We start from the raw sequence: 27,754 nt of genomic DNA, 5'->3' as shown, positions 1-27,754 counted from the left end.
TTTGTGGATCAATTTTTCTTGCAACAAGGAAAAGGGAGAGTTTAATCATGATGGAAGTGGATGGAAGAGGTGCTAGTGGTGAGACAGGAGGAGGATACATATGAGATTCCCCAACTGAGTAGGAAGCACAGAGAACATTTAAAAGGCATCTGGATGGATATATGAATAGGAAGGGTTTGGAGGGTTATGGACCGGGTGCTGGCAGGTGGGATTAGTTTGGGTTGGGATACCTGGTCGGCATAGACAAGTTGGACCGAAGGGTCTGTTTCCGTGCTGTATATCTCTATGGCTCTATGACAAGGATGGTTAGTTGTTTGGAAGGATGAGGTGGTGTGAGACGTTGAGTGGACATGATAATTGCAATCGTTGAGAATTACAGTCCATGAGCCTCAGTAAGATGAGTGTGCACTGACACAGTTAGAGTGACTGGTGGCTCTGTGAATGTGAGATAAGAATTAGTAGATGCCAGCACTTACTGTTGCGGAGCCCACAAGGTCATTGACCTCCTTCCTGCACTGCTGTGCATTCCTTTTTATCTGTGACACAGTCCTAACCCAGGCTGCTATCTCAGCCGAGGCAGACTGGGCCTGGTGGCGTGGCTTCTTGTGGCAATCAACAAGATGGAACACTGCCTGCCTCTCCACCATCCCACCCATCACATCCCTGCTGGCGGAGCAAGGTGCAACCTTTCTGTTCTCGGCTATTTTTATCAAAGTCAAGGAAATAAGAGTTTGCATCCTAGATTTGATTAGCTGAACATGAATCTTGTTAGTGTAGTGGTTTATTTGCATTCCGTTAACATCTCATTAGTAGCTAAATTGTGCCTAATTTATCAGTGGTTTTGTATTCTTCCACATACTAGATAGAAACTGGATAGCGACAATTCCTGACTTGAAATTTAGAGCAGGTGCCTGGTGGATCCAACTCACCACCTACTCCTTCAGGCCTCCATCCTGGTCACAAGTAATCCTGACAATGGTCATTCACCATTATAAATTGATCATACTCAAACAGTTCTGTGAAGAAGACATCATTACAGGCAACCGTAACAGTCTCAATATTGGGCCACAATTCACAATGAATTGATAAGATTCAATGATAAGATGTTGTGCTATGTTGGGCATTGGAGGAAGAGTAGCACTCTCTTAAAAAAAATCCTAACAGGGTGTGCCACCAAGGAAAGTTGGCTTGTGTAGCTTGATTCTTGTAGCCACAGTTACAGTGACAAGTCAAATAGACAGGTGATAGTGTAAAGAAGTAATGTATTTATGAAAGTATGCTTCTACATGCACTGAGCTGTCACTTGTGCCACCTATGTACCCTCTGTTCATGTGGCCTGTGAAGGACAGTTCCTGGCCTGCAGTGCCTGACGTGGTGCACAGCTTGGCTTTAGGTGTGGCACCAAGACAGGCAATTGCAGAAGTTTTGCCAGTGCCTTCTACCAATGCTCAGCAATGGATAGTGGGAACAGGCACCATGGAGGCATGGTGCATCCATAATGAAATTAGCCAGTGGAGAGTTGTGTGAAGAATTCCTCACAAACCCTTCACAAAACTCTCCAAAACTGCAACTTAGCTGATGTTTGGTAAAATTCAGCCCATTAAATCCAAATGAATGCTCGTTACAAAACATGAAAGAAAAAACAAAATAGAGAAGTTGCAAAAATCTTAGCGAAAGCATTTCCAAAAAACATTCAAATCATCAATTTAGTGCTAAAATATAATGAATAACACTTTCCCAGCTTTACTGAAATTTGCAAGAAATGTCCATGGTTCACCGAAGAGGAAATGAAAGAAAGCTATGCAGACACACAGGATGTGAACTTCATGTACAACGGAAGGAAATATACAGAACAAAATCTTCACAAAGATTTCAGAGAAGTGTAAGTTGTATGTGTGACATTTTCTTTCAACATCTCTTCAGCTTTGACTCACTCAAGTAACATGATCTGTCAGAGTCTGTATTCTTCCATAAAGATTGCTGTTGGTACTATTTTGCACCTCTTTGACTTCTTCTCCATCATCAGTCATCGGATTTTCCTCCTTCACGGCTGTTTCTCGACCATTTCCATATTTGTATTCATGTCAATGTTTGTGTTATCAAAACTCTGTTGGATGTCTGAAATAATACTTAGTTTGTCAAATGATTCTTCATGCAAATTGGGTGGGGGCAGCAGAAAGTGAGATGTCAGTGAAGGTTCTTTCAGGTACTGTACAAAAAAACATGCATTTAAGGGTAATCACTCTCAATTCAGCAAAAATCAGCATAATTCCATAGAATATAATTGATGTTGCACTTTTGTGATCATTTACTGAGATTCAGTGTTCAATATGCTGGAATTGAACTAACAACGAATCCATTGACAATAAATAAGAAGTTCGGAGTTCAGAAAACAATCATAAGTTCACACATAAAGTATTCAAATATTCTTGGATACTATACACCTACGGAATATTTGTGTGGCTGTTATTTTATTTTCATCTACTCATGTCTCAATCCTATTTACAAAGTTTCAGTTGAACTTGATTTGTTAAATCAAGTAGGGAATAGGGATCTGTTACGTCTTGTGAGATATTGCTGGCACAGAATAGCTGAAACATTTACCTTCATATCCACCTTTACAAAGTCATCATGATTATCAATTAACCTGCACGTTTCCTCCATCATTGCAGGCATCATCTTGCCCTCAAACCTTTTTCCCACGGACAGGATCAAGGATGGAAGAGTAGATTATCTGCCTGGAGCACCCCCTCCACAATGATGGCCAGATAGCGATGACCTTTTTCTTTGATCATAAGTTTTAAAAGCTGCTGATGGAGGCACCTGTGCCCACCTTTATCTACGATGACAGGCTGCAGCACCTTTTCTGCTGAAGAGCCTCCAATTGGAGCTCGAGCTTTGAGAGCCCACTCTCAGTCCTTGAAGGAATGGCCAGAGAGCCACCTCCGACTCTGATTGGGAAAAATCTAAGGAAACCACTGCCGGTAGGCAGCTCATGATGCGAGTTCCATTGGGGATCACCATTTGATCCCAACATTGAGGTTTTTTTTAGATTAGATTAGACTTACAGTGTGGAAACAGGCCCTTCGGCCCAACAAGTCAACACCGACCCGCCGAAGCGCAACCCACCCACCCAAAACCCAAAATCCACCCCTCTGATAATGCACAAAGTCACACGAGGAATTAAAAATGCCCTGAAGAACAAATATCAGGGCTGACTATCCAAAGGACACGCATTGAAAGCTAAAAGATGGAGGGCTTGCCTCAAAAGCATGCATTTAACAACTGTGAATGGAATTTAATGCCCTTGCCTGTGGCAGGTTTGGTGATGGGGATGGTCATTTAGCCCATGATAAGTTGGGTCTTTCTTGAGGATGTGATGTGGGAGTCTTGCCAATTCTCTAGTCAGGGACGAGATTCCTGTCACCTCTATTAAATACTGCCCAATGTGTTGTTGTCATCTGGTGACTAGAAACTAATAGCAGTTTAGAATCTGGTAAGGAATAGCTAGTTTGATCTATTCACTTTCAGGAGAATTGTTCTGTTACAGTCAGCTGCCCTAAAAGCCCCTTATCTTGAAACCCTCCACAGACATGGTCTGTAAAACTCTGCCATCTATCATGAAAACAATCACAACATATACACAGCACGTACATTAAGCTTATTAAAACGGAGATAAAATTATTAGCAGCTAGCAAGAAAAAGACAGTTGGAAGTCACTCGTGTTTTGCCAAATGACAGGAGATTAGGAATTAGAAAGACAAACAGCAATCTTTTTAAGGGAATTTAAATGCAGTTGTAAAGATTTGCTGCCGGTGAGGAAAGATTTGGTGAAATCTCACCTGCAATATTATGTACAATGGGTTTCCGTTGTTGCCACTGATACTTAATAAAATTCTTACAGAATGTGGCATGGTGGATTTAGAGAGGATGTTAACCAGGACTGGTGACCCTAAAACCAGGGACATATTCTCAGGTAAAAGGCAGGCATTTTAAGACTGAGGTAAGGAGGAATCCCTTCAGAGGGTGGTGAATCTTTGGAATTCCCTACACCAGAGAATTCTGGTGGAAGCTCAGCTATTAAGCAGGTCCCAGATACAAATTGAAAGATTTTTAGAGGCTGATGTCATTTGAGGAAGATGGAGATGATGTGCTTAAGTGGAATTAAGGAGATGACCATCCACGATCTACAATGGCATTGCAGACTCAATGGGCTAAATGGCCTACTGCTGTGGCTATGTTTTAAGTTTAGTGGTTTGTTATTCAGGAATGGAGATAGACGACTGGAGTATTACATACCTCTTTTATGTGCTTGGGGAGATTGTAGGAAGGTTGGAAACTATGTTTGACAGCCTTGTGAATATAATGTGATGAGTAGAAAATTCCCATCGTCACACCAAAAACAACACACATAGATACTAGAAGAGTCACAATCACTTGCCACACTGGAACTCTACCTGCAAGCACAAACAAAGGGGAGAACATTTGTAAAGAAATATTATTTGGATGCACAACTTAAAACCTATTACTGATGGAACCTGAAACTACCACAATGAAGATGAAACACAAGAGGCCTAAAACTTCAATTATGTTGCAAGAATGAATTAATTTGGTTGGCCACAAGGTGTAGTTTTGCACTTGACAAAGTGGTTCTGTCCTATGTTTCCATCAGCATAGAGGGGAGGAAAGAGCAACAGGGTGTGCATTACTTTGCATAGTGAATCTAGAAATTTAAATGAAAAACACACACACTATGAATACAACTGACAGCAAAACAACACATTTTAATGTTTTTTTTAAAAAAAAGTGCTTTTCACCTTGACAAGCTAATGTGGATGTACTATGGAAAACATAAGACAAAGGTTTCAGAATCTAATAAGGAAACATTAGAGCAGCATTACTTGTTGTAACACATTAACAGTGTAGGTTTTCTTGCACTATCCTGCGTGCTACAATGCTTGATCACCTGACCTGCCCCAGAAGGAATCTGATCTCCACATTAGGGCATTTGATCTTCACCAAGGACAATTATCCCACCCTCGTGGTATGCTGACACCAAATGCAAGTGAATTTCTTGCATCCATGGAGTCTAAACCTACAATCACAAGGCCAATTTTGCATACCTTGGTTTTCAGGCCTTCAAGACTGGCATAATTCCAAGTGGTATTTTATTATTTAAGTGGTCAGCTCTCTCAGTGAGTCATGGAGACACAAATCCTAATCCAACCCCATTTCCACCCCACTGAAAAAGAGAAGTGCCATGTGGATTGCAGGATAGCGCCTGTAGACCCGGGTTCAATTCCCGACTCAGGCGACTGACTGTGTGGAGTTTGCACGTTCTCCCCGTGTCTGCGTGGGTTTCCTCCGGGTGCTCCGGTTTCCTCCCACAGTCCAAAGATGTGCGGGTCAGGTGAATTGGCCATGCTAAATTGCCCATAGTGTTGGGTAAGGGGTATGGGTGGGTTGCGCTTCAGCGGGTCGGTGTGGACTTGTTGGGCCGAAGGGCCTGTTTCCACACTGTAAGTCTAATCTAATATTTCAGTTTCTAGGTTTTACTGCCATTTATGCAATGAAAGAGAGCCTCTTGTCATGGCAAAAATCCAGTCCTAGGGCTCATGAGATCAGAAATAATACATTAGCATAGATTAAGAATTGGTTAACAGACATAAATAGAAATTAGGAATAAATGAATCACTTTTGGCGTGAAAGATTGCAACTAATGGAGTGTCACAGGGATCTCTGCTTGAATCTCAACTATTTACAATCTATATCAATGACTTAAATTAAGTTATAAAGTGCCATGCATCCAAATTTGCTGACATACAAAGCTGGATGAGAAAGTATGCTATGAAAAGGACACAAAGTCATTGCAAATAACCAATGTCATGAAGAGGTGCATTATACTAAATAACGCTTATTAACCAGAATTAAAGTTTTGGGTCTGGTTTCTGCTTTCTCTCCTGCTGAGTTTTTCCAGCAATTTCTGTTTTTGTTTCTGATTTCCAACACCCAGAGTTTTTTTTAGTGTTTTTGTATAGTGATTACAATCCCTCTGTAGGAAACATGAATTAAACTCTTTTTAAAAAAAGAAGCTAAGTGACTTAAATTCACAGCCAAGATGGCCAACTAATTTACATTATTGTGCATTCTGTATTCCAACTCCACTGAAATGGAGACAATATGCCTGCAAAACCCATTTAAGATTGTTTCTCCGGGGAATGTGAAGAACTCCCTCCTCTCTCTTTAGTGACACATTAATTACAATCATCCAGGTTGGAGTCGGGTAATTAAGACTAATCACTTAGAGAATGAGATATTGGCTAAATTTGCTTCCAAACATAGCCAATCAAGTCAACTTTGGCCTACCTGCACTTTTATTTTGTCCTCCTGAGTTGGGGGAGGCAGATCACATGACAAACCAACCCTGACCACCTGAATTTTTACTGAGAGTGGGGAAGGTCACTTAAGGGCCTCATCCTACCACTGTTGGAGTTTTATTGGTGGCAGGACACCCAGGTTCCCTGGGCCCGAAAAGAAGTAAACCTCCAACCAGCCACCTCAACCCACCACAATTGTCATTGACTTAACTTTTCTCCTTGACGTCTTGAACTCAACATTTCCTCACTCCTCTTATCTAAACATTCCACTCTGTACTTGTCTGGGCTCTTCAGAGTGGTGAGACTGCCTACAGTGTAGTCTCAGTGTATCCAACTGGAGTTGTTGGCAGGCAGCTCTTTAAGGTGGACTTTCCCTTTGGAATTCCCTCCTTCCATCTTAGCTGGGGGTGGGAACCATCCAGCTTGTAAAATTCAACCAATAGAAATATGCAGCACAGAAGAAGACCCATTATGTTAGTGCCAGTTGAGCAAGAGCTATCGAGTCCAAATGTATCCCCAGTTATTGTTTCTGCCTGTACCACCCTTTCAGGCAAAGACTTTCACGCCCTCTAATGTTTCCTCCTCAATTTTCCAATTAATCCTTCTGTTGATTACTTTAAGTAAGCTTTCTTGGCTATTGATCTGCCACTAATGGAAATAATTGGAAGGGCCAATGCCTGAAATGTTGATTCTCCTGCTCCTTGGATGCTACCTGACTTGCTGTGCTTTTCCAGTGCCACACTTTTCGACTCTGATCTCCAGCATCTGCAGTCCTCATTTTCTCTCTGTCACTGTAACCTTACTGCAAAGCCTCTTCCAAGGATGCCTACCTTGAAGAAGTTCTCCTCCTCCCTCCAGAAGAATCTCAGTGAGTCTCTCTCTCTCACTGCACCACTCCCCCCACCCCCCACCCCACCCCTAGGTCATCTCTGGGAGGACCAATGCCCAAAACATTGACTCTCCTGTTCCTCGGATGCTGCCTGACCTGCTGTGCTTCTCCAGTGCCGCACTTTTTGACTACTAATAAAAATAGATCCTCTTGTACAGTCAGTCTAGGTGTCTCAATTTTATACACATCAGTAAAGATCCCTGCAGCCTCAGTTACAAAGAAAACAAACCTGTCCACCTAACTGTTGCCTCAATTAGAACTGAGATGAAAAAAATCTTCCTTGCGAGAGTTCTTAATTTTTTTTTGGAATTGTCTACTCCCAAAGTTATGGATGCTCAACCATTGAATACCTTCCAGACTAAGACTGACAGATGTTTGGATAGCAAGAGCAATGTAGAGATAGTGTAGGAGAATGGGAGTTGATAAGGAAGCTCAGCTAAGATATAACAGAATGTCTTCAAGGGGCCTGAGGATTTATTACCAGTTCCTATTTCTGGTGTTTTACACTCCATTTTACACACAGCAAGTTCCAGTAAAATAAATGGAATTGATTTCAACAATTCCCTTTAGAGGCAAGAGATGAACCTTGGTTATAGTATAGATCACCTGTCCTCTTTTTTTCTAATACTTGCAGAAAACTACCAATCTGAGCCATCAGAACTCATTGGGCAAAATAATGAGCTGGGTATCTGTTACAGCTTTCAATCTTTTAAGAAAAAAAATCATGAAAGTCCACTTAAAACCTTAAAGGTCCCTTATGTACTCAATCCCTTATCAAAGCAAATAGTCCTATAATTGTAAGCCCACTTTAAAGACTGACCCCTTTAACCTCTTTGAACTGCTAAACAAAACTAAACTTATAATCAATCGGTTGCAATAATTGGTCATTTTGAAAAACAGCCAACAATTACCAATAACTTAACTGTACTCCTTGGGGTAATATCAACAATTAGCAGTTGCTGTTACTAGAATAGATTTTTTTCAATTCTCATTGCCACATGTAGGCTTTTATGTTTCAATTTTTAAAGGGGTGAGGATTTAAATAGCTGTACTTCTTGAGTCTTTTCAACTTCCATTGACATAAACAAGATTCTTACTAAGTTTTAAAGGGCTGGGGATTAGAATAACTTTGCTGCTTGACAATTCTATAGACCTGATCTGTCCTTTGCAGATACTTACATCTCTTCCTCAAAATCATGACTTCCACACTGTGGGATAAGACCACAGTGTATTCAAAGGATCCCTTGAGTTTGGATTTCATGTCCAAATGGTTCACGTAATGCTTCTTTTCCTCGATTAGCAACATTTGGATCTGTTGGAATTTGGGCGGAACATCCAGATCTAGATTCTACCTGTCATTTTTAAAGGTCCACAGAATCTCTACAATGTTTAAAAAAATCCAGCCCATGCTGTCCAGCAGCATGAGGGGCCAGGAATATGTGGTTTAGCAGTACAACATCAGTGCCAAGAAGACCCTGCTTTTATGAACAGAGAAAATGCACACAAATACCATGTGGTTTTATCCTGTAGTATTCCTGTAAATGTTGATTGTACTGCCCTAAATACCGTAATGGTGCAAATCACATAACGTAGTAATACCATTATCCATTGTAGTTCCACAGACAATTGAACTTGGATGTGTTTTTCTGTTATGCAAGACAGGTTCCACTTTCACGCAGTAGGTGGTCCAAGCTTCAAGATTTGTGAGGGTTGTCATCTTCTGATTAGTGTTAATATTCTCAACCTGTGTGGCAATTCAAAAGGTCCATTAAATGGTTACAAAATCTAATAGATGAAGCAAGTCAGATAAAACAAGACATATTTAATGAAGCATTACAAAGAATTACTGTCAATATTTTCATAAAGCTACGTGTAGGCACGCACAATTCTTCTCAATATACAAGACTTTACTGATATTACTGCTGAATTCATGGAAACTCTGGTTTCAACAGGTATTTTCTACAATGTGAAAACAGGCCCTTCAGCCCAAACAGTTCACATTGACCCTCTGAAGTGTAACCTACCCAGACCCATTTCCCTCTGACTAATGCACCTAACATTATGGGCAATTTAGCTTGGCCAATTCACTTAACCTGCACATCTTTGTACTGTGGGAGGAAACTGGAGCACCCGGACAAAATCTGTGCAGACACAGGAAGAATGTGCAAACTCCACACAGACAGTCACCTGAGGCTGGAATCGAACGCCGGTCCCTGGTGCTGTGAGGTAGCAGTGCTAACCACTGAACCACCATAGCATCAGAACAGAATACAATTTATTTATTATATTCCAATTTTCCATTGATGCACATGTCTGAAACTGCTACACAAGGTGCTACTGTTTGAGAATTGACCTACTGGACATTTGTGCATTTATTCTCAAGGATTTTAATACCCAGACTGTAAAAATGAATGATTTTTTTCTGCGATTATCCTTGGATATACAGGAAAAGCATCTTTGAGAATTTCTTCTAATTAGAATTGTAGCTGTGACCAATTCCCTTTCTCAACAGGTGCAATAGTACAAACTGTTTGTAAGTAATTGAAAAGAGCTGCCTCTGTTGATAAAATTAAACTGCTTTTTGTTTTACTTTCTCTCATATACTTACCATTGATATATTCTGCTCAGGACAACATGCAATAAACAAGGACGTATCATGTATACACCATGTATAACACACAATCAGACTTCACTGGACATTATTGTGCACACTTTGAATTGCCATTACTGTAAACAGTGAAACCAATTAAAAAATTAACAATAGCCAATAAAGGAGTAATAACTAACAGTCAGCCAGTTGCTATGCAGTAATAAAATTGAGTAATTATAATAAAATTGTAAATTGTGAACGTTATAACTTGATTGAGTTTGTTGATGAGGTGAAATGTGGGAACTCCACCACTTGCAGATTCCCTTCAAGTCACACAACACGCAGTGCTCCGAGGAAGGATCAATCAACCCAAAACATTAACTCTGATTTCTCTTCACAGATGCAGCCAGACCTGCTGAGCTTTTCCAGCAACTTCAGTTTTTGTTTCTATAGCCTTTTAGGAAGATGGCTGAACCCACCACCTCATGGGTAATTGGGGAGGGGCAATAAACTCTCTCGCAACATTCACGTACCATGAATGAGTAAAAAAAAGTAATGTGGAAAATCTGGAGAGGCTGTTCTTTTAAGGGAAGGTTGAAAGGCGATTTTGCAAAGTCATTCAAAATCAGGAGGTATCTGGACAGAATAAATAGAAAGAATCTGTTCCCAGTGGCAGAATGTTTGAATACCAGAGAACACTGACTTAAGGATGAATGGCTAAAGAACCAGCAACATTAAGGATAAACATTTCCATGAAGTGAGTGGAAGCATTTGGAATGTGTAATTGACATGAGATGGAGCAAAATTTAATTGTGGTTATCAAAAGGGAACTGGATAATTATCTGAAAAGAATCACAAAGCATGAGTTTTTTTTAAGAGAGCCACCATGGTCAGAATAGGCCAAATGGCATCCTTCGTCACTAAATTTGATGAAATGAGCAGTTCACAAACGAGTAGAACCAGGTTTTGATTGCAGCTATAAATTCAGAAAATCATTGTGACCTGTAATTACATCCTTATAGGAAAATTGCACTTAGCATGGGTGAGACAATGTCAGTGAGGATGGATAAAAATAGTAAAAATGCTTGCAGGAAGGATATATTATTTAATAACATATTAGGATAAATTATTTCTTAAACAATTTTAGTTGACTGCAAAATTATTTTTGGCATATTGAAAGTATTGTGCATGCTTATCAAAAGCGTAGAAAATTGGTGCAAGAGTAGGCCATTCAGCCCTTCGAGCCTGCACCACCATTCAATAAGATAGTGGCTGATCAAGCAATCTCAGTATCCCATTCCCAAACTCTCCCATACCCCTTGATCCCTTTAGCCACAAAGGCCAGGTCCAGCTCCCTCCTGAATACATCTAATGAATTGGCCCCAACAACTTCCTGTGGGAGGGACTTCCACGGGTTCACAACACTCTGAGTGAAGAAATTCTTACTCATCTCAGTCCTGAATGGCTTACCCCTTATTTTTATACTGTGACCCCTTGTTCTGGACTTCCTTCATATTGGGAATGTCCTTCTTGCATCTAACCTGTCCAGTCCCATCAGAATTTTATATGTTTCTATGAGATACCTCCTCATTATTCTAAATTCCAGCAAATACAAGCCCAGTTGATTCAGCCTTTCCTTATATTTATGCCATCCTGGGAATCAGCCTGGTGAATCTTCGCTGGACACCCTCAATAGGCAGGATATCCTGCCCCAGACTAGGAGACCAAAACTGCACACAATAGTCTATGTGTGGCACTTCAATTGAGCAGGATCCCTGCAAACTGGTGTGATGACATTAAAGGTGTTCTAGCTCAACAGGATTTATAAATACAAGGTAGTTGTGCTTTTAAAAAAATGGAAAAAACTCTACATTTCTAGTCCAGTGAAACGTACCTTTTCTTCCTCTCCATCTTTCCAGTAAGACACTTTGTAAGCCATGTCGAAAAAATATTCTTGCATGGATTTGTAATTATTCTCATTTACAGGTCCAATGATGTTGACATCGAGCATGTCTAACCTTGACTTCACAACCACTGAAGGCGGTCCAATTTCAGCTATGTCACAAAGACATTGGTAATCCATTTAGAAAATCAAGACAAATACTTAATTCCAAAGCAAATTAAATGGAAAATATAAAAAAGCAAAAAACAATCCTACTATGTGCAGAAGGTTCAAATTCATCGATAACAGCCCATTCCGATGTCTCATTTTCATATTCAGCTCTTACGCGCAGGTAATAACCAACCATAATGGATAGTCTGGACAAGTCGCATTCTGTCATTGTGATGCTTGTGCAGCCTTTCTTAAAATGAGCGTGTTTTTTAAAATTTTTATCATAATAGCTAAAAAAAAAGGATAAGAAAGCTTGTCATCATCAGGCACATTGTATGTGTATGCCAGTGGTGGCCCATTTGAATGAACCCTTATCTCTGGGTTTGGATTCACTTTCAATCACAAAAATAAGGCCGACACTCCACTGACACCGAGGCAGTGCTACATTATGGAAGGTGCTGCAAAGTGTGGTAGACATTTGTGAATTGATGTTTAGTAATTTTCAAACTCAAGAGATTTTTATTCAACAAAGGTATGGAAGGATATGGAGAAAAGATGAGTTGGTGTGGAATAATGGAGTTAGGCTGCAGATCAACCATGATCTCATTAAACGAGGAGAAAGTGAGGACTGCAGTTGCTAGAGATCAGAGTCGAGAGTGTGGAAAAGCACAGCAGGTCAGGCAGCATCCGAGGAGCAGGAGAATTGACATTTTGGGCACATGCCCTTCATCACGAATGAGACTTGTGGGCCGGGGAGCTGAAATATAAATGGGATGGGAGTGGTGCTGGGAGGAAGGAAGCTGAGAATATGACAGGTAGATGAAGGAGGGGTGAAGGTGATAGGCCGGAGAGGAGGGTGGAGCGAATAGGTGAGAAGGACAATGGACAGGTCAAGAGGGCGGTGCCGAGATTGAGGTGTTCTTCCTTGAGGCATTGGGTGGTTAGGGTTTGGTGATGGAGGAGGCCCAGGACCTGCATGTCGTTGGTGGAGTGAGAGGGGGAATTAAAGTGTTCAGCCACGGGGCAGTGGTGTTGGTTGGTGTGGGTATCCCAGATATATTCTCTGAAATGATCTGCAAGTTGGCGTCCTGTCTTCCCGATATAGAGAAGACCACATAGGGTACAACGGATACGGTAGATGACATTTGTGGAAGTACATGTAAATTTCTGTCGGATGTGGAAGGATCGTTTGGGGCCTTGGATGGAGGTGAGGGGTAGGTGTGGCCGCAGGTTTTGCAGTTCTTGCTGTGGCAGAGGAAGGTGCCGTGAGTGGAGTGTGTGCAGGTGTGGGATGTGGATCTGACAAGGGAGTTGCAGAGGGAATTGTCTCTCTGAAAGCTGATAGGGGTGGGGAGGGAAGTATATCTCTAGTGGTGGGGTCTGCTCGTAGGTGGTGGAAGTGGCGGAGGATGATGCGATGTGTATGAGGGTGGTTGGAGTGCAAGGTAAGGGCAGAAGGTTGAGGAGGTTTCTGTCATTGGTGAGTTGGGAGGGGTGGAGGTTCAAGGGCGATGGTAAGGGAAGAGGAGGAGATGCTCAGGAGGGCATTGTTGGCCACATGGAAGGGGAAATTGCAGTCTTTGGAAACCATATGGGATGTTCTAAGGTGGAATTGGTCATCCTAAGAACAGATGTGGCAGAGGTGGAGGAATTGGAAATAAGGGATGTCATTTTTAAAGGAGGCGAGTAGAAGGAGGTGTAGTACAGGTAGCTGTGGGAATTGGTGGGTTTGTAGTAGATGTCTGTGGTTAGTCGGTCGCCAGAAATGGAGATGGCGAGGTCCAGAGATGAGCCGTTTTCCTCCAGGTGTCGGGTGGTTAGGGTTTGGCAATGGAGGAGGCCCAGGACCTACATGTCCTAGGTGGAGTTGGGAGGGGAGTGGAGTTAAATTGTTCAGCCATGGGGCGGTGGAGTTGGTTGGTGCAACTTGACCTGTCCATTCTCCTTCCCATCTATCTGCTCCACCCTTCTCTCCTACCTATCACCTCCTCCCTCACCTTCATCTACCCTGCATTCTCACCTTCCTTCCCATTAAATGCTAGAATGAACTTAAGGTTTACTCTTGTTCCTTGATTTTGAAAGGTGAAAATGTTTTCTCATATTGTCCAGTATATATTTATCTCCCAACCACCATCAGAAAGTTACATTACCTGACCATTAATACGTAGTTGGTTGTGAGAGCTTGCTAAGTACAACTTGGCTACTGTTCCTACATCACAACAGTGACTATACTTCAAAAGTAATGCATTTGATGATTGGGATGACCCATGATCATGAATGTTTCTATACAAATGTAAATATTATTGAAATTCTAGATGAAAATACGCATTGAAAAAATGTTTTCAAAATTCTTAGTTTCATAACTTAAATTACATATTTGGATCAGTCCCCTTTTCACCAAGCACTAAGTTTTGGTTACCTGATTTATAACATAATTGAGTAACAAACTATTCACGTCTTAAGTGATTATGTAATCTGTTGAAAATACAATGGAAGCAATAGCACTCACAATAGTCTCTTCAGATAACTATTATAAAGTGAATATGCTCAACTTGGGGCAGCACTGTGGCTCAGTGGTTAGCACTGCTGCCTCACTACGCCAGGGACACAGGTTCCATTCTCTGCCCTGGGCAACTGCTTGTGTGGAGTTTGCACATTCTCCCCATGTCTGCATGGGTTTCCTCTGGGTAGCTCGGGTTTTCTCCCACACTCCAAAGATGTGCAGGCCAGTTGAATTGGCTATGCTAAATTGCTCATAGTGTTAGGTGCATCAGTCAGAGGTAAATATAGGGTAGGGGAATGGGTCTGGGTGGGTTACTCTTCAGAGGGTTGGTGTGGACATGATAGGCCAAAGAGCCTGTTTCCATACTGTAGGGAATCTTAAAAAAGGTACAAACCCGTGTGACCACTTATTCTTTTCCCATTTATGTAATTTTTATAAGCTCCAGTCCCTTTGTTGCCACTCACCTTTGGTACTCTACTGAATAATTAACATTGCCTTTGTGGTAGATTACTGGGCTCCACTGAAGCAGATTTTTAAAATTGATGGTATGCATTTTCACATTCTGTGGTGCAGGTAGCTTTCCAAAAACTGTATTGATGATAAAAGAAAAGTTATATATATTTGTATACAATATATATTTGCAAAAAGGACTATTGTTTTGGATTGCATTTCCACCAAATTCTTCTATTGGTATGCTTCAGATCAACTGGCATGAAGTCATACATAATCATTATTTTAACCAAAGCAAGTATTTTCCTCAGTTTTTATTAACCCCACTCCATTGAGATGGAAATTAAGTTGAACTCTGGAAATAGCAGTTCGGAGGCACACACACACAAGTGTCATGTGTTTATAATTCCTCCCATGAGGAATTTCTTTGCTCCCACTCATTACCTTCTTGAGGATGGCTGGGATCAAATACACTGTGATTAATATTAAACCATTGATTAAGGTGAATGCACACTATGGGCATTTGATATTATTTCATATCTACCATCAATCTACACTTTAAAAGGCAAAATAATGTTGCCCTTTCCTCTGAACTGTTCAATTAGACTATGTCCTGAAGAGGATTTTTGAAATTTAACCTCCTGTACCATTAGTGGAAGGGATCATTGAGAGAAAGTGGCCAGTATTGGTTTTTCCCATAAAAATGAAAGCCCATATTTGATCTTCATTCATGTGATATGATATGTGATATGGAGGTTATGGTAAGTGTTTTCTGTTATTGTCTTTGGTACAAAGGATTGCCAAAAGTGTGGAAAGCAAAATTTTACATGAAGTGTACAATAATGGGTTAATAGTCTGATGGTAATGAGATTGTGATATGTATCATGTTATAGCAGGGACACTGGCAATCATGTGCAAGAGTCAGAGAAGAAAGATGCAATTGCTTCTACACGAGAGAGATTTGATTACCTAGAGTGTATAATGTACTATTATGTAAAGATAAGAGTTTTGAAGAAGGATGTCAGGATTTAATCTGAATCACTTAAATGTTGAGATAAAATTTCCAATCCAGAAGAGTCATATATTTTTCCGAAGAAAGATCCAAATATTATTCAAATTGGAACCAAACCAGAAACAGCTGCAAGCTCATACAGATCCTTTTTGGTATTTTACACACATTTAGACAAATGGATCTGCCATGATCTGTTTGAATGACACAGCAGACTCTATGGGTTTAATGACCTATGTCTGCTCTTACATCTTATGATCTTATGATGGAAAATCAGGTGAATCCAATTCAGGACATGCAATTCACCCCTGACTACAAACCTCTTCTCTTTTGTGGTATTCTTTAACCCAGAAACAGGTGTCCAGCTGCATTTCATGCTGAATTAATCCAAAGACATTCCAATTTTTGGAGCAGCTCACAATTAAAAGTGAGATGACTCAATGATATGAAACAGTCCACAAACCACCTCCTTGTTTTCTGGTTTAGGCAATAAGCTGTTTTACAACACACTTTATTTCTGTAGTTAGTGGTTGCAGATTTACCTTCAGGCCAATTTGATAGTTGCTGCAATGCAGACATTCGCTATATCAGCCTGCTCAGAGAGACTGTTACGCATACCTAGAGCAGTTGGATCCGAGAATCCAGGCTTCCTGGCTCAGGGGTAGGGACACTACCACTGGACTACAAGTTAGTCTAATGCTAAATTACAAAACTGAGTTACTGGAATTGGTGTGAAAGTGTCTTAAGAAAGTCTGCCCTTACTACTTCGACTTTACTCCAAAAATAACTTTAAGAAGAGAAAAGTAATGTTTGAAAGCTTTCTGGACTGTGTTTCAATTTTTTAACGATCCTTCAGATTTTCATTTTAAAAAGCATGGCTCTTGAAGTTATGGTGAAACTTACATAAAATTTCATTCTTTAATTTTGAGATTGACAAATATGTTTGCTTGAATCGTAAATCATCATGAGGACTAAGACAGCAGCTAATTAAACATGCAAACAGCTCAGTCACAAAGGCAATGGCAATCTCTGCTTCAGACTTATAAAGAGTCATTACTCTCAGGCGGAAAAGATCTAGCGAGGATAAGAGACCAGAGGGAGGGGTGACGTAGAGCAGGAATCCTGAAGGCAGGTGCTGTGCAGGGAGGAGTGGGACAGGGCCCAGACCACTGACCAAAGAAGTGGAGAAGACGAGGAGTTCTTATTGTGCTTGTCTCAAAATTCACGTGTTGGTTATGTAAGGAAAGGATACTGCAGATTGATTGGCCAGACAGGAGAAGGTATAAGGGGATAGTGAAAACAATGTTTCTGATATGTTTTCCTTTCCTCTTGACCAGGAATCTACCTCCACCCAAGCCCTCAACCATGCCCAATCTATTTCCCACATCTCTGCTCTAACCTCTACCCCTCCCTCCCAGAAGCATAAGAACATTCCCTTGTCCTCATCTTCTATTCCACTATCCTCTACATTCAATAGGTCATTCTCCACTTCCTCTACACTCGACCACTCCTCAGCAATCTCCAACTCTCATCTCCTGTACCAAGGCGCTTTCCCTGGTAAGCTGAGAAGATACATCACCTGTCATTTTGCTTCCCTGCTTCTCACATACAGAACCCCGCAGTTAAACAGTAATTTACTTGTACTTATTGCAATTTAACATTCTGTACCTGCTACACATGATACGGCCTCCTCTATGTTGAGGAACGCAAACACAAATGTGGGTAATTGTCTTGTGGAGCACCTTTGTTTTCTACACAAGCACAACTTTGAGTTTCCATTTCAATTCTCCATTACACTTCCACTCTGACTCCTCTGTTCTCCCACATTGTTTCACTTAATCTCTGCACAAACTCAATAGGCAACACCTCATCTATCAAATTGGCAATTTCACTGCCTTCAAGGCTTAACATACAGTTCAAAAATTGCACATCACATCTCTGCCCCTACATTTCAGACAGGAAGTCAGAGAGAAGTACAACATAGAAACAGGCCCTTTGGTCCAACTCGTCCATGCAGACCAGATATCCTAACTTAATCTAATCCCATTTGCCAGCACTTGGCCCATATCCCTCTAAATACATCCTATTCATATACCCATCCAGATGCCCCTTTTAATTGTTGCAATTGTACCAGCCTCCACCACTTCCTCTGGCAATTCATTCCATACAAGCACCACCCTCTGCATGAAAACGTTGCTCCTTAGGTCCCTTTTCTATCTTTCCTCTCTCACCCAAACCTATGTCCTCTAGTTCTGGACTCTCCTACCCCAGGGAAAATATTTTGTCTATTTATCCTATCCATGTCCCTCATGATTTTATAAACCTCTATAAGGTCACCCCTCAGCCTCTGACACTCCAAGGAAATAGACCCAGCCTGTTCAGCCTCTCCTTGTAGCTCAAATCCTCCAACCCTGGCAACATCCTTGTAAATCTTTTCTGAATCTTTTCACGTTTCGCAACATCTTTCTGATAGGAAGGAGACCAGAATTGCATGCAATATTCCAAAGTGACCATTGCTTTTCCTCTATTACAATGTACACCTCCTGTAAACCCATCTTTGTTCCCCAATTATCTCCTTTTTTAGCAGTAGGAAGTTTTTAATTTGTCAAATATTATACTATTAAATTATTACTGTACTTTCTTGGTTCTGATTAATACTATATTTGCAGATAAATTCAAAATATTAACCTTTGAATTAGTGTGCTGTTCTGACATTGAATTGAATTTACTGAATTGAATTTATTGTCACGTGTACCGAGGCACAGTGAAAAGCTTTGTCTTGCGAGCAACACAGGCAGATCACAGAGTTAAGTAGCATAGATAGTAAATAATAGGTAAACAGCAGCAAAAACAAAAACACAGATACAGGCAAATGTTAAGAGTTTGTGAGTCCATTCAATATTCTAACAACAGTCGGGTAGAAACTGTTACAAAACCTGCTGGTGCATGTGTTCAGGCCTCTGTACCTTCTCCCCGATGGTAGAGGTTGTAGAAAAACATTGCCAGGGTGGGATGGATCTTTAAGAATGCTGGCGGCCTTTTCTTGACAGCGGCCTGGTAGGATGGATTCTATCAATGGGATGTTGGCCTTTGTGATTGTCTGGGCCGAGTTCACCACGCTCTGTAACCGTCTTCTATATTGACTGGTACAGTTGCCATACCAGGTAGTGATACAGATAGAATGCTCTCGATGGCGCATCTATAAAAGTTGGCAAGGATATTCGCCATCATGCCAAATTTCCTCAACTGCCTGAGGAAGAAGAGATGTTGTTGGGCCTTTGTAACCAGTGCATCCACGTGAAGTGTCCAAGAAAGCTTGTTGTGGATGACCACTCCCAAGAGCTTGACACTCTGCACTCATTCCACCTCTGTGCTGTTAATGTGTAGGGGGGCATGAGTCAATAATGAGTTCCTTGGTTTTGCTGGCATTGAGAGCTAGGTTGTTCTCAGTGCATCATTTTCCAGGACTTCCATCTCCATTTGTGGTCTGGGTTATCGCCATCTGGGATTCGACTGATTATGGTGGTGTCATCAGTGAACTTGTAAATGGCATTAGTCTAGTATTTTGTGACGCAGTTATGGGTATATAATGAGTACAGTAGGGGGCTGAGTATGCACCCTTGGGGGGCTCCAGTGTTGAGTGTTAGTGACGATGGAATATTGTTCCCAATCTTCACTGATTGTGGCCTGTGGGTCAGGAAACTGAGGATGCATTTGCAGAGAGTGGGGCTTATTCCAAGATCACTACGTTTAGTAATCAGTCTCAAGGAGATAATCGTGTTGAAGGCTGAACTGTAGTCAGTGACTAGGATTCTTACATAGCTGTTCTTGGTGTCAAGATGTTCTACGAAGGAGTGAAGGGCAAGTGATATGGCAGCGGGCCTGGATCTGTTGATCCGATAGGCAAATTGGAGTGGGTCAAGAGTAGTGGGAAGGCTGGAGTTGATTAATGCCATGACCAGCCTTTCAAAGCACTTCATGACAACCGAAGTTAGGGCCACTGGGCAGTAGTCATTGAGACATGCTGCATGAGCCTTCTTAGGCATAGGGATGATGTTAGAACATAGGACATAGAACTAGAACAATACAGCACAGAACAGGCCCTTCGGCCCACGATGTTGTGCCGAACATCTATCCTAGATTAAGCACCCATCCATGTACCTATCCAATTGCCGCTTAAAGGTCGCCAATGATTCTGACTCTACCACTCCCACGGGCAGCGCATTCCATGCCCCCACCACTCTCTGGGTAAAGAACCCTCCCCTGACATCTCCCCTATACCTTCCACCCTTCACCTTAAATTTATGTCCCCTTGTAACACTCTGTTGTACCCGGGGAAAAAGTTTCTGACTGTCTACTCTATCTATTCCCCGATCATCTTATAAACCTCTATCAAGTCACCCCTCATCCTTCGCCGTTCCAACGAGAAAAGGCTGAGAACTCTCAACCTATCCTCGTACGACCTATTCTCCATTCCAGGCAACATCCTGGTAAATCTTCTCTGCACCCTCTCCAAAGCTTCCACATCTTTCCTAAAGTGAGGCGACCAGAACTGCACACAGTACTCCAAATGTGGCCTAACCAAAGTCCTGTACAGCTGCAACATCACTTCACGACTCTTGAATTCAATCCCTCTGCTAATGAACGCTAATACACCATAGGCCTTCTTACAAGCTCTATCCACCTGAGTGGCAACTTTCAAAGATCTATGTACATAGACCCCAAGATCCCTCTGTTCCTCCACCTGACTAAGAACCCTACCGTTAACCCTGTATTCCGCATTCTTATTTGTTCTTCCAAAATGGACAACCTCACACTTGGCAGGGTTGAACTCCATCTGCCACTCCTCAGCCCAGCTCTGCATCATATCTAAGTCCCTTTGCAGCCGACAACAGCCCTCCTCACTGTCCACAACTCCACCAACCTTCATATCATCTGCAAATTTACTGACCCACCCTTCAACTCCCTCATCCAAGTCATTAATAAAAATTACAAACAGCAGAGGACCCAGAACTGATCCCTGCGGAACTCCACTTGTAACTGGGCTCCAGGCTGAATATTTACCATCTACTACCACTCTCTGACTTCGACCGGTTAGCCAGTTTTCTATCCAATTGGCCAAATTTCCCTCTATCCCATGCCTCCTGACTTTCCGCGTAAGCCTACCATGGGGAACCTTATCAAATGCCTTACTAAAATCCATGTACACTACATCCACTGCTCTACCCTCATCCACATGCTTGGTCACCTCCTCAAAGAATTCAATAAGACTTGTAAGGCAAGACCTACCCTTCACAAATCCGTGCTGGCTGTCCCTAATCAAGCAGTGTCTTTCCAGATACTCATAAATCTTATCCCTCAGTACCCTTTCCATTACTTTGCCTACCACAGAGATAAGACTAACTGGCCTGTAATTCCCGGGGTTATCCCTATTCCCTTTTTTGAACAGGGGCACAACATTCGCTACTCTCCAGTCCCCTGGTACCACCCTCGTTGACAGTGAAGACGAAAAGATCATTGCCAACGGTACTGCAATTTCCTCTCTTGCTTCCCACATAATCCTAGGATATATGCCGTCAGGCCCGGGGGACTTGTCTTTCCTCAAGTTGTTCAAAATTTCCAACACATCTTCCTTCCTATCAAGTATCTCTTCTAGCTTACCAGTCCGTTTCACACGCTCCTCTTCAACAATACGGTCCCTCTCATTCGTAAATACAGAAGAAAAGTACTCATTCAAGACCTCTCCTATCTCTTCCGACTCAATACACAATCTCCCACTACTGTCCTTGATCGGACCTACCCTCGTTCTCGTCATCTCATGTTTCTCACATATGCATAAAATGCCTTGGGGTTATCCTTGATCCTATCCTCCAAGGATTTTTCATGCCCTCTCTTAGCTCTCCTAATCCCTTTCTTCAGGTCCCTTCTGGCTATCCTGTATCCCTCCACTGCCCTGTCTGAACCCTGTTTCCTCAACCTTATGTAAGCCTCCTTCTTCCTCTTTACTAGACATTCAACCTCCCTCGTCAACCAAGGCTCCCTCACATGACCATTTCTTTCCTGCCTGACAGGTACATACATATCTTGTTGGCCCTCTTGAAACAGGCAGGGACAGTGGCTTGCAGTAGGGAGAGGTTGAAGATATCCGAGAAGACTTCTGCCAGTTGATCTGCACATGCTGTGAGTGCACAGCCTGGTACTCCATCTGGTTCCATCACTTTCTTTGGACTTGCATGAAGGAAAACTGATCTGACCTCTGGTGCAGTAACTGTTGGGATAGGTTTGTCAGGACTTGTCGGAAAAGGTGTTACCTCTCCACCGAAATTCTGCTTAAAGCGAGCACAGAAGGCGTTGAGACAATCTGGGAGGGATATGTCATCGTCTGCTATCTTGCACTGTTTCTTTTTAGAACCTGTGATGTTATTCAGTCTTTTTAGTCGCCGGGTGTCTATTTGGGTCTCTAGTTTGGATCGATATTGGTCCTTGGCTGTCTTAATGGCTCTGAGAAGGTCATACATGGATTCCTTATATTTGAGTGGGTCTCCTGATCTGAAGGCCTCACACCTCGTTTTTAGCAGGTTCTGTATGTCCTGATTCATCCACGGTTTCCTGTTGGGGAACACCTGGATTGACTTCCTTGGTATGCAGTCCTCCACACACGCTGATAAATCTGCCAATTCCAGTCAGCACCAGAGTTCATCCTCTGCCTCCTCCGACCAGCACTGAACCTGTATCCGTGAGGGGGTCTCCTGCTGGCGCTTTTGCCTGTAAGCCAGGAGAAGAAGCATGGCATTGTGGTCAGAGTTCTGGAAATGAGGATGGGGGGTGGAGTGGTAGGCATCCTTCACAGTGGTGCAGCAGTGGTCTAAAATGTTCGGGCCCCTGGTGGGGGAGGTAATGTTCTGGTGGTACTTGGGCAACACCTTCTTACAATAGGCTTGATTGAAGTTGCCAGTCACAGCAAACAGGGCCTCAGTGTGTTCCGTCTCCAGGGTGTTACTGGTGGAGAACAGCATTATCCAGAGCTTCCTCAACCATTGCTTGTGGTGATATGTACACAGCAGTTAGTATAGCAGTGGTAAATTCCCATGGGAGATAGAAGGGGTGGCATTTGATGGTGAGGAGTTCAAGGTTTGGGGAGCAATGGCTGCCCAAGGTTGCAATGTCCATGCACCATAAGTTGTTGATTAAAAATAAACCCGTCCACCCTTTGTCTTACCCGAGAATGCTGTGCAATTCATATGATGGATTGAAAAACCATCAGCCTGAAGTGCAGTCGGGAATGGATGGGTTGAGCCAGGTTGCCGTGAAGCAGAGTGCGCAGCAGTCCATCAGTTCACGCTGGAAGCTGAGCGTGATCTGAGTGCGTCCATCTTGTTCTCCAGAGATTGTACATTTATTCGGAATAAACAACGAAGTCGGGGGGAGGGGGGGTTCTTGAAACCACGTAGCCTCAGTCTTATTAGCAGGCCGGCACGCTTACCTCGCTTCCTCACAGGTTTCTTACATTTCTGTGGTCCAGTGGCCTGGTGGAGTGGATTCTAAATGCTTCCAGTTAAGTGATCTTTCCTTGGACCCTGTGGAGCAGGTAGGCTGCAATTTGGTGTATTTTTGCAGAGGGTCTGCTTCGGACCCAGTGTAGCAGGTAATTTCCTGTGTGGTTTTTTTTACATTTTCTGGTGAGCATACCATGTGTGTTGAAGCATGATAAAGAGGTATTATTTGGACATATGTCATAAGGTTTTGAGGCTTAGGAGATTCAATTTTATACAAATGATCTTTTCATTGAGAAGGTAATTAAGAACATTGTGAAGAAATTTAAAATGTAACTGTGAAAGAGTAACACGATTAAAACTTAAAATAATTCATTATTCAGACTGCAATGTTCTGGTTATGTTTAAAAAGAAAGAGAAGTGAGAAAAGGGAAGAAAGGAGAATGACAATTAGAAAGAACAAGAGATAATTATTTTTATTCATTCATTGGATTTAGGTGTTATTGACTGGAAAAACATTTATTTCCCATGCTAGGCCATTTTAAAGGGCAGTTATAAGGAAGATCAAGTAAGCATGGCAGACTTTACCCTTTAAAGGACATGAGTGAACCAGATGAGTTTTACAATTGACAATGGTTATATGATGATAAAAGTTTTTTTTTATTTAGTGCTTATGTTGTATTTAGGATTAAATAATGGGTTAACATTGATGTGAGTGCAGTAGTGTTGGTAATAAACACCATTTAAGAATATTAATCGCCACCTGTTACCATGAAAGTCCAGCCTCTCTCCTGAGCCTCTGCCTGATGCATGATGACTGTCAGATTGAACTCACTACCCAGCAACAGTGTGAAAATACTGATATTGTTCCAAGACAGAACAGGGTGTGCATTGGTGAGGGATTTTCTGAGGCCCATGCCAAGGTCATGAGCAGGGAAGATTAGCTCAAGCCAGTGGAGAGTTTTCTTCCTGATCCCTACTGCTCCCAGTTTTATTTAGGTTCCTTAATGCCACACTTGGTCAAATGGTCACCCTCACCTCACCTCTTGAGTCTAGCTCTTTATTCTATGTTTTGGCCAAAGTTGTAATCAGGTTCCATAGTTATGTGGTTGTGGTGGAATTCAGAATGAGTATCAGTGAGCAGGACATTGCTGAATAAGTGCCACTTAACAGCAAATATCAATGACCCTCTGTGTCACTTTGCTGATGATCAAGAGGAGGCTGATGGGGTGATACAACAGAGGGGGCTTCATCTTCACAAGGACACCACTGCCATTACTTTAATGTACATGTGGGATATGGTAAATTAATGTTACTTCTGCAATTCTCAATTATAATTTCTGATACAAGGTGAATGAACTCACATCAGTGTGTAATTGTTTCAGCCAGGAGCTGAGTCAACAAGAATGGGAACTATGTGGAGGAAATACATAATTTTTTTTGTATGAGCTAAAAATGTATGCAAGAAAGAAATAGGACTGTAAGACAATGGTTAAAAAAATATAGGCTCAGTGGTAAGATGCTGTGAAGACAGGCCTGTATAAACAGTAGGTATAAACATTTGTTTCCCACTTTTACAGAAACAGAGGAACAAATCCCAATTAAAAGGGCTTAGTGATAAGATGCTGTGAAGAGCAGCACAGACGGAGGGAGTAAATAATGGTAAGGCAAGGATGTGCCCACAGCAGGATGAGGTCAAATGGCCTTGAGAACAGGAATGAGCATTTTTTTCACAGACAAGACCGGATAAGACACGAGATAAACAGGAGTAATGGGTCTTAGGGAAGTGGAGGATGTAAACTTGGAGGGGGGGGGGGGGGGGAACAATGAAATAAGAAAAAAAATGTAGGAACCAAATTATATAAATATCGAGTATTTGTTGAATTCAGTGTGTTTTGTCCCTGCCTTGTGGACATCACACCCACTTACAAGTGTGAAATAAAGGGCACTACTGAGTCAGATCTTGTCTCGGACTGAAATTATTGCAGTGAGTGAGCTTTGTTTCTCACATACAGATGCATCTACCACATGTAGATTGATAAGGACAAGGTCCAGTAGCTTTTCTCCACCAACCTCTCCCCTCTCACTCCCACTTCTGCCTGCCACTAGCCCAGGATAATCTGGGCCGTCACCTTAAATTCCTCTTTTAACCCAAATAGGTTGGTGAAGCACTTCTCTGAAGCAGTAACTCCACTTGTAAATCCGACGGGCGCCTCCCCTTCCCATGTAAAATTATACTCTCTATCCTGCAATGATCACTGATGCAATAATGGTTATGGGGAATCTGATGGTTTTATCCTTTGTACATCAGATCAGAGGCTGATCTGTAACCACAGGGTCAGAACAAAACTGGCCTTGCCCTGTTCCACCACAGTACATTTGTGTGCTGGTCTCTCTTACAGTGCTGCTCTCTTCAAGGAAGATCTTTCTGTAAGTTTTCCCAACATTTTTACAAACCATTTAGTCAGGTTCGTTGTGGATCCGATTACAAGACAGAAGGGGAAATAAACCATATGAACAGGTCACAACGTTGAATTTATGGATTTAACGCCTCCCATAGCTCCAAGAACAAAAATACATCCAACTTGGATCAAGGACAGCGATTACAAACTGAAACCATAATTCCTCGACTCTATAATTTTCCTGAATATCGACACTCACGGTTCTATCGTGAAGCCGACATAACCACGCTGTTAAAAATGTTTTAAACGATACTTTTGGTTACTAACCTGTAAATATGAAAGCTGCTGTGAGGCCGCAACGAATCAAGTTTGTGTCCACTGCCATGTCTCCCTTGAGTCACTGTGTCTCAGATTACTGGACTACTGACATCAGTGTTTCCTCATTCTTCCAATGCAGGTGCTAAAAACTGGAACAAGGGTTACAATGTTGGGCGGAGAGTTCCTGAAACAGTCACCAATGACACATCCCACAAATATGCAATCAGTGTTCACCCTTGGACCAACGTAATTGTTTACAAATTACTGGTACACGGAAAATGCAGGTATATTAACACAGAAACAGCTACGGATACACTGTGGGCGCATTATCTCCTGAACGTTCATAGCCAGAACTGATACTATTTTTCATTGAATAACGTTCTGCAGGAGGTACCACCACCTGCAGAGAAATGAGAAGGGGCCATTAATACTGGCCTCATCAACACCACCTACACCCTGTGAGCAATTTTAAAAAAATTATTTACCTGGTCCCATCATCCAGTCACTGTGCACATCCATATGCCATGGTGAAGGCCTCCAAGCCCTCAGTTCCTTCCTCTCCCACTGACCCAACCAGTACCCCTCCACCAACACACTCATTTGATTGGTGGAACTGGTCCACACCCTCGACAACTTCTCCTTCGAATCCTCTCACTTCCTCCCGGCCAAAGGGGTAGCCAGGGCACCCACATGGGCCCCAGCTATGCCAGCTTCTTCATCGGATATGTGGAACATTCCATCTTCCGCAATTACACCGGCATCACTCCTCACCTGTTCCTCTGCTACATTGATGACTGTACCGGCGCCACCTTGTGCTCCCATAAGGAGGTTAAACAGTTCATCAACTTCACTAACACCTTCCACTCTGACCATAAGTTCACCTGGACCATCTCGGACACCTCCCTCCCCTTTCTGGACCTCTCTGTATCCATCTCCTGTGACCGACTCAACACGGACATCTATTTCAAAGCCACCAACTCCCACAGCTACCTGGACTATACCTCCTCCCACTACACCACGTCCCACCACACCCCCCCCACCCCTGCAAAAATGCTATCCCTTACTCCCAATACCTCCACCTCCACCATATCTGCTCCCAAGAGGAGCAATTCCACTCCAGGACATTCCAGATGGCCTCCAATTTCAAAGACCACAACTTCTCCTCCCACATGATCAACAATGCCGTCCAGAGCACCTGCCCATGAATTCTATCCCTCCAACCACAAAAAGGATAGAACCCCCCCTCCCAGCCCAGGTCCTCACCTTCTACCCCATGAACATCTGAATACAGCACATTATCCTCTGCTATTTCCACCACTTACAATCAGACCCCACCACCAGAGATATATTTCCCTCCCACACCATCTGCGCGTCGCAGAGGCCATTCCCTCCATGACTCCCTCATTTGGTCCTCAGTGATCCTATCCAATATGTGCTCATAAGACAACCACCATTGCAGGTATTTCTCTAGTAAGCCATCTTTGAACTGTTTGCCTCACATTTACCTATTTCCTTGTTTAAGGAGACCAAAATGGTACAATGCCCTTCAGATGTTGTCTCAGTAATGGCCTGTCCAGCTGAAGCATAACCTCCCTACTCATATAAAACAAAATAAGGCAGATGCTGGAAATTTGTAACCAGAGCAAGAATTGCTGGAGGAACTCAGCAAG

General features: G+C 42.3%; 1 protein-coding gene across 1 annotated transcript; it reads right to left on the bottom strand.

Moving 5' to 3' along the window:
- Positions 1 to 1,245: 1,245 nt before the first annotated feature.
- LOC132820844 (interleukin-10 receptor subunit beta-like) lies at positions 1,246 to 26,199 on the bottom strand. Its single transcript, XM_060833192.1, has 7 exons — positions 26,094 to 26,199; positions 14,877 to 15,000; positions 12,015 to 12,199; positions 11,751 to 11,911; positions 8,866 to 9,010; positions 4,300 to 4,457; positions 1,246 to 2,209 (listed from the first exon to the last, which is right to left on the bottom strand). Exons 1-7 carry the CDS (start codon positions 26,149 to 26,151, stop codon positions 2,045 to 2,047), a joined length of 996 nt encoding a protein of 331 aa, XP_060689175.1. The 5' UTR covers positions 26,152 to 26,199; the 3' UTR covers positions 1,246 to 2,044.
- Between the last annotated feature and the right edge of the window lie 1,555 nt (positions 26,200 to 27,754).

Source organism: Hemiscyllium ocellatum, chromosome 12 (assembly GCF_020745735.1).
Source record: "Hemiscyllium ocellatum isolate sHemOce1 chromosome 12, sHemOce1.pat.X.cur, whole genome shotgun sequence".
In the NCBI taxonomy this organism is placed as follows: domain Eukaryota; kingdom Metazoa; phylum Chordata; class Chondrichthyes; order Orectolobiformes; family Hemiscylliidae; genus Hemiscyllium; species Hemiscyllium ocellatum.
Note: the sequence above shows the minus strand (reverse complement) of the source record. Positions and strands in the feature narration are given on the sequence as shown.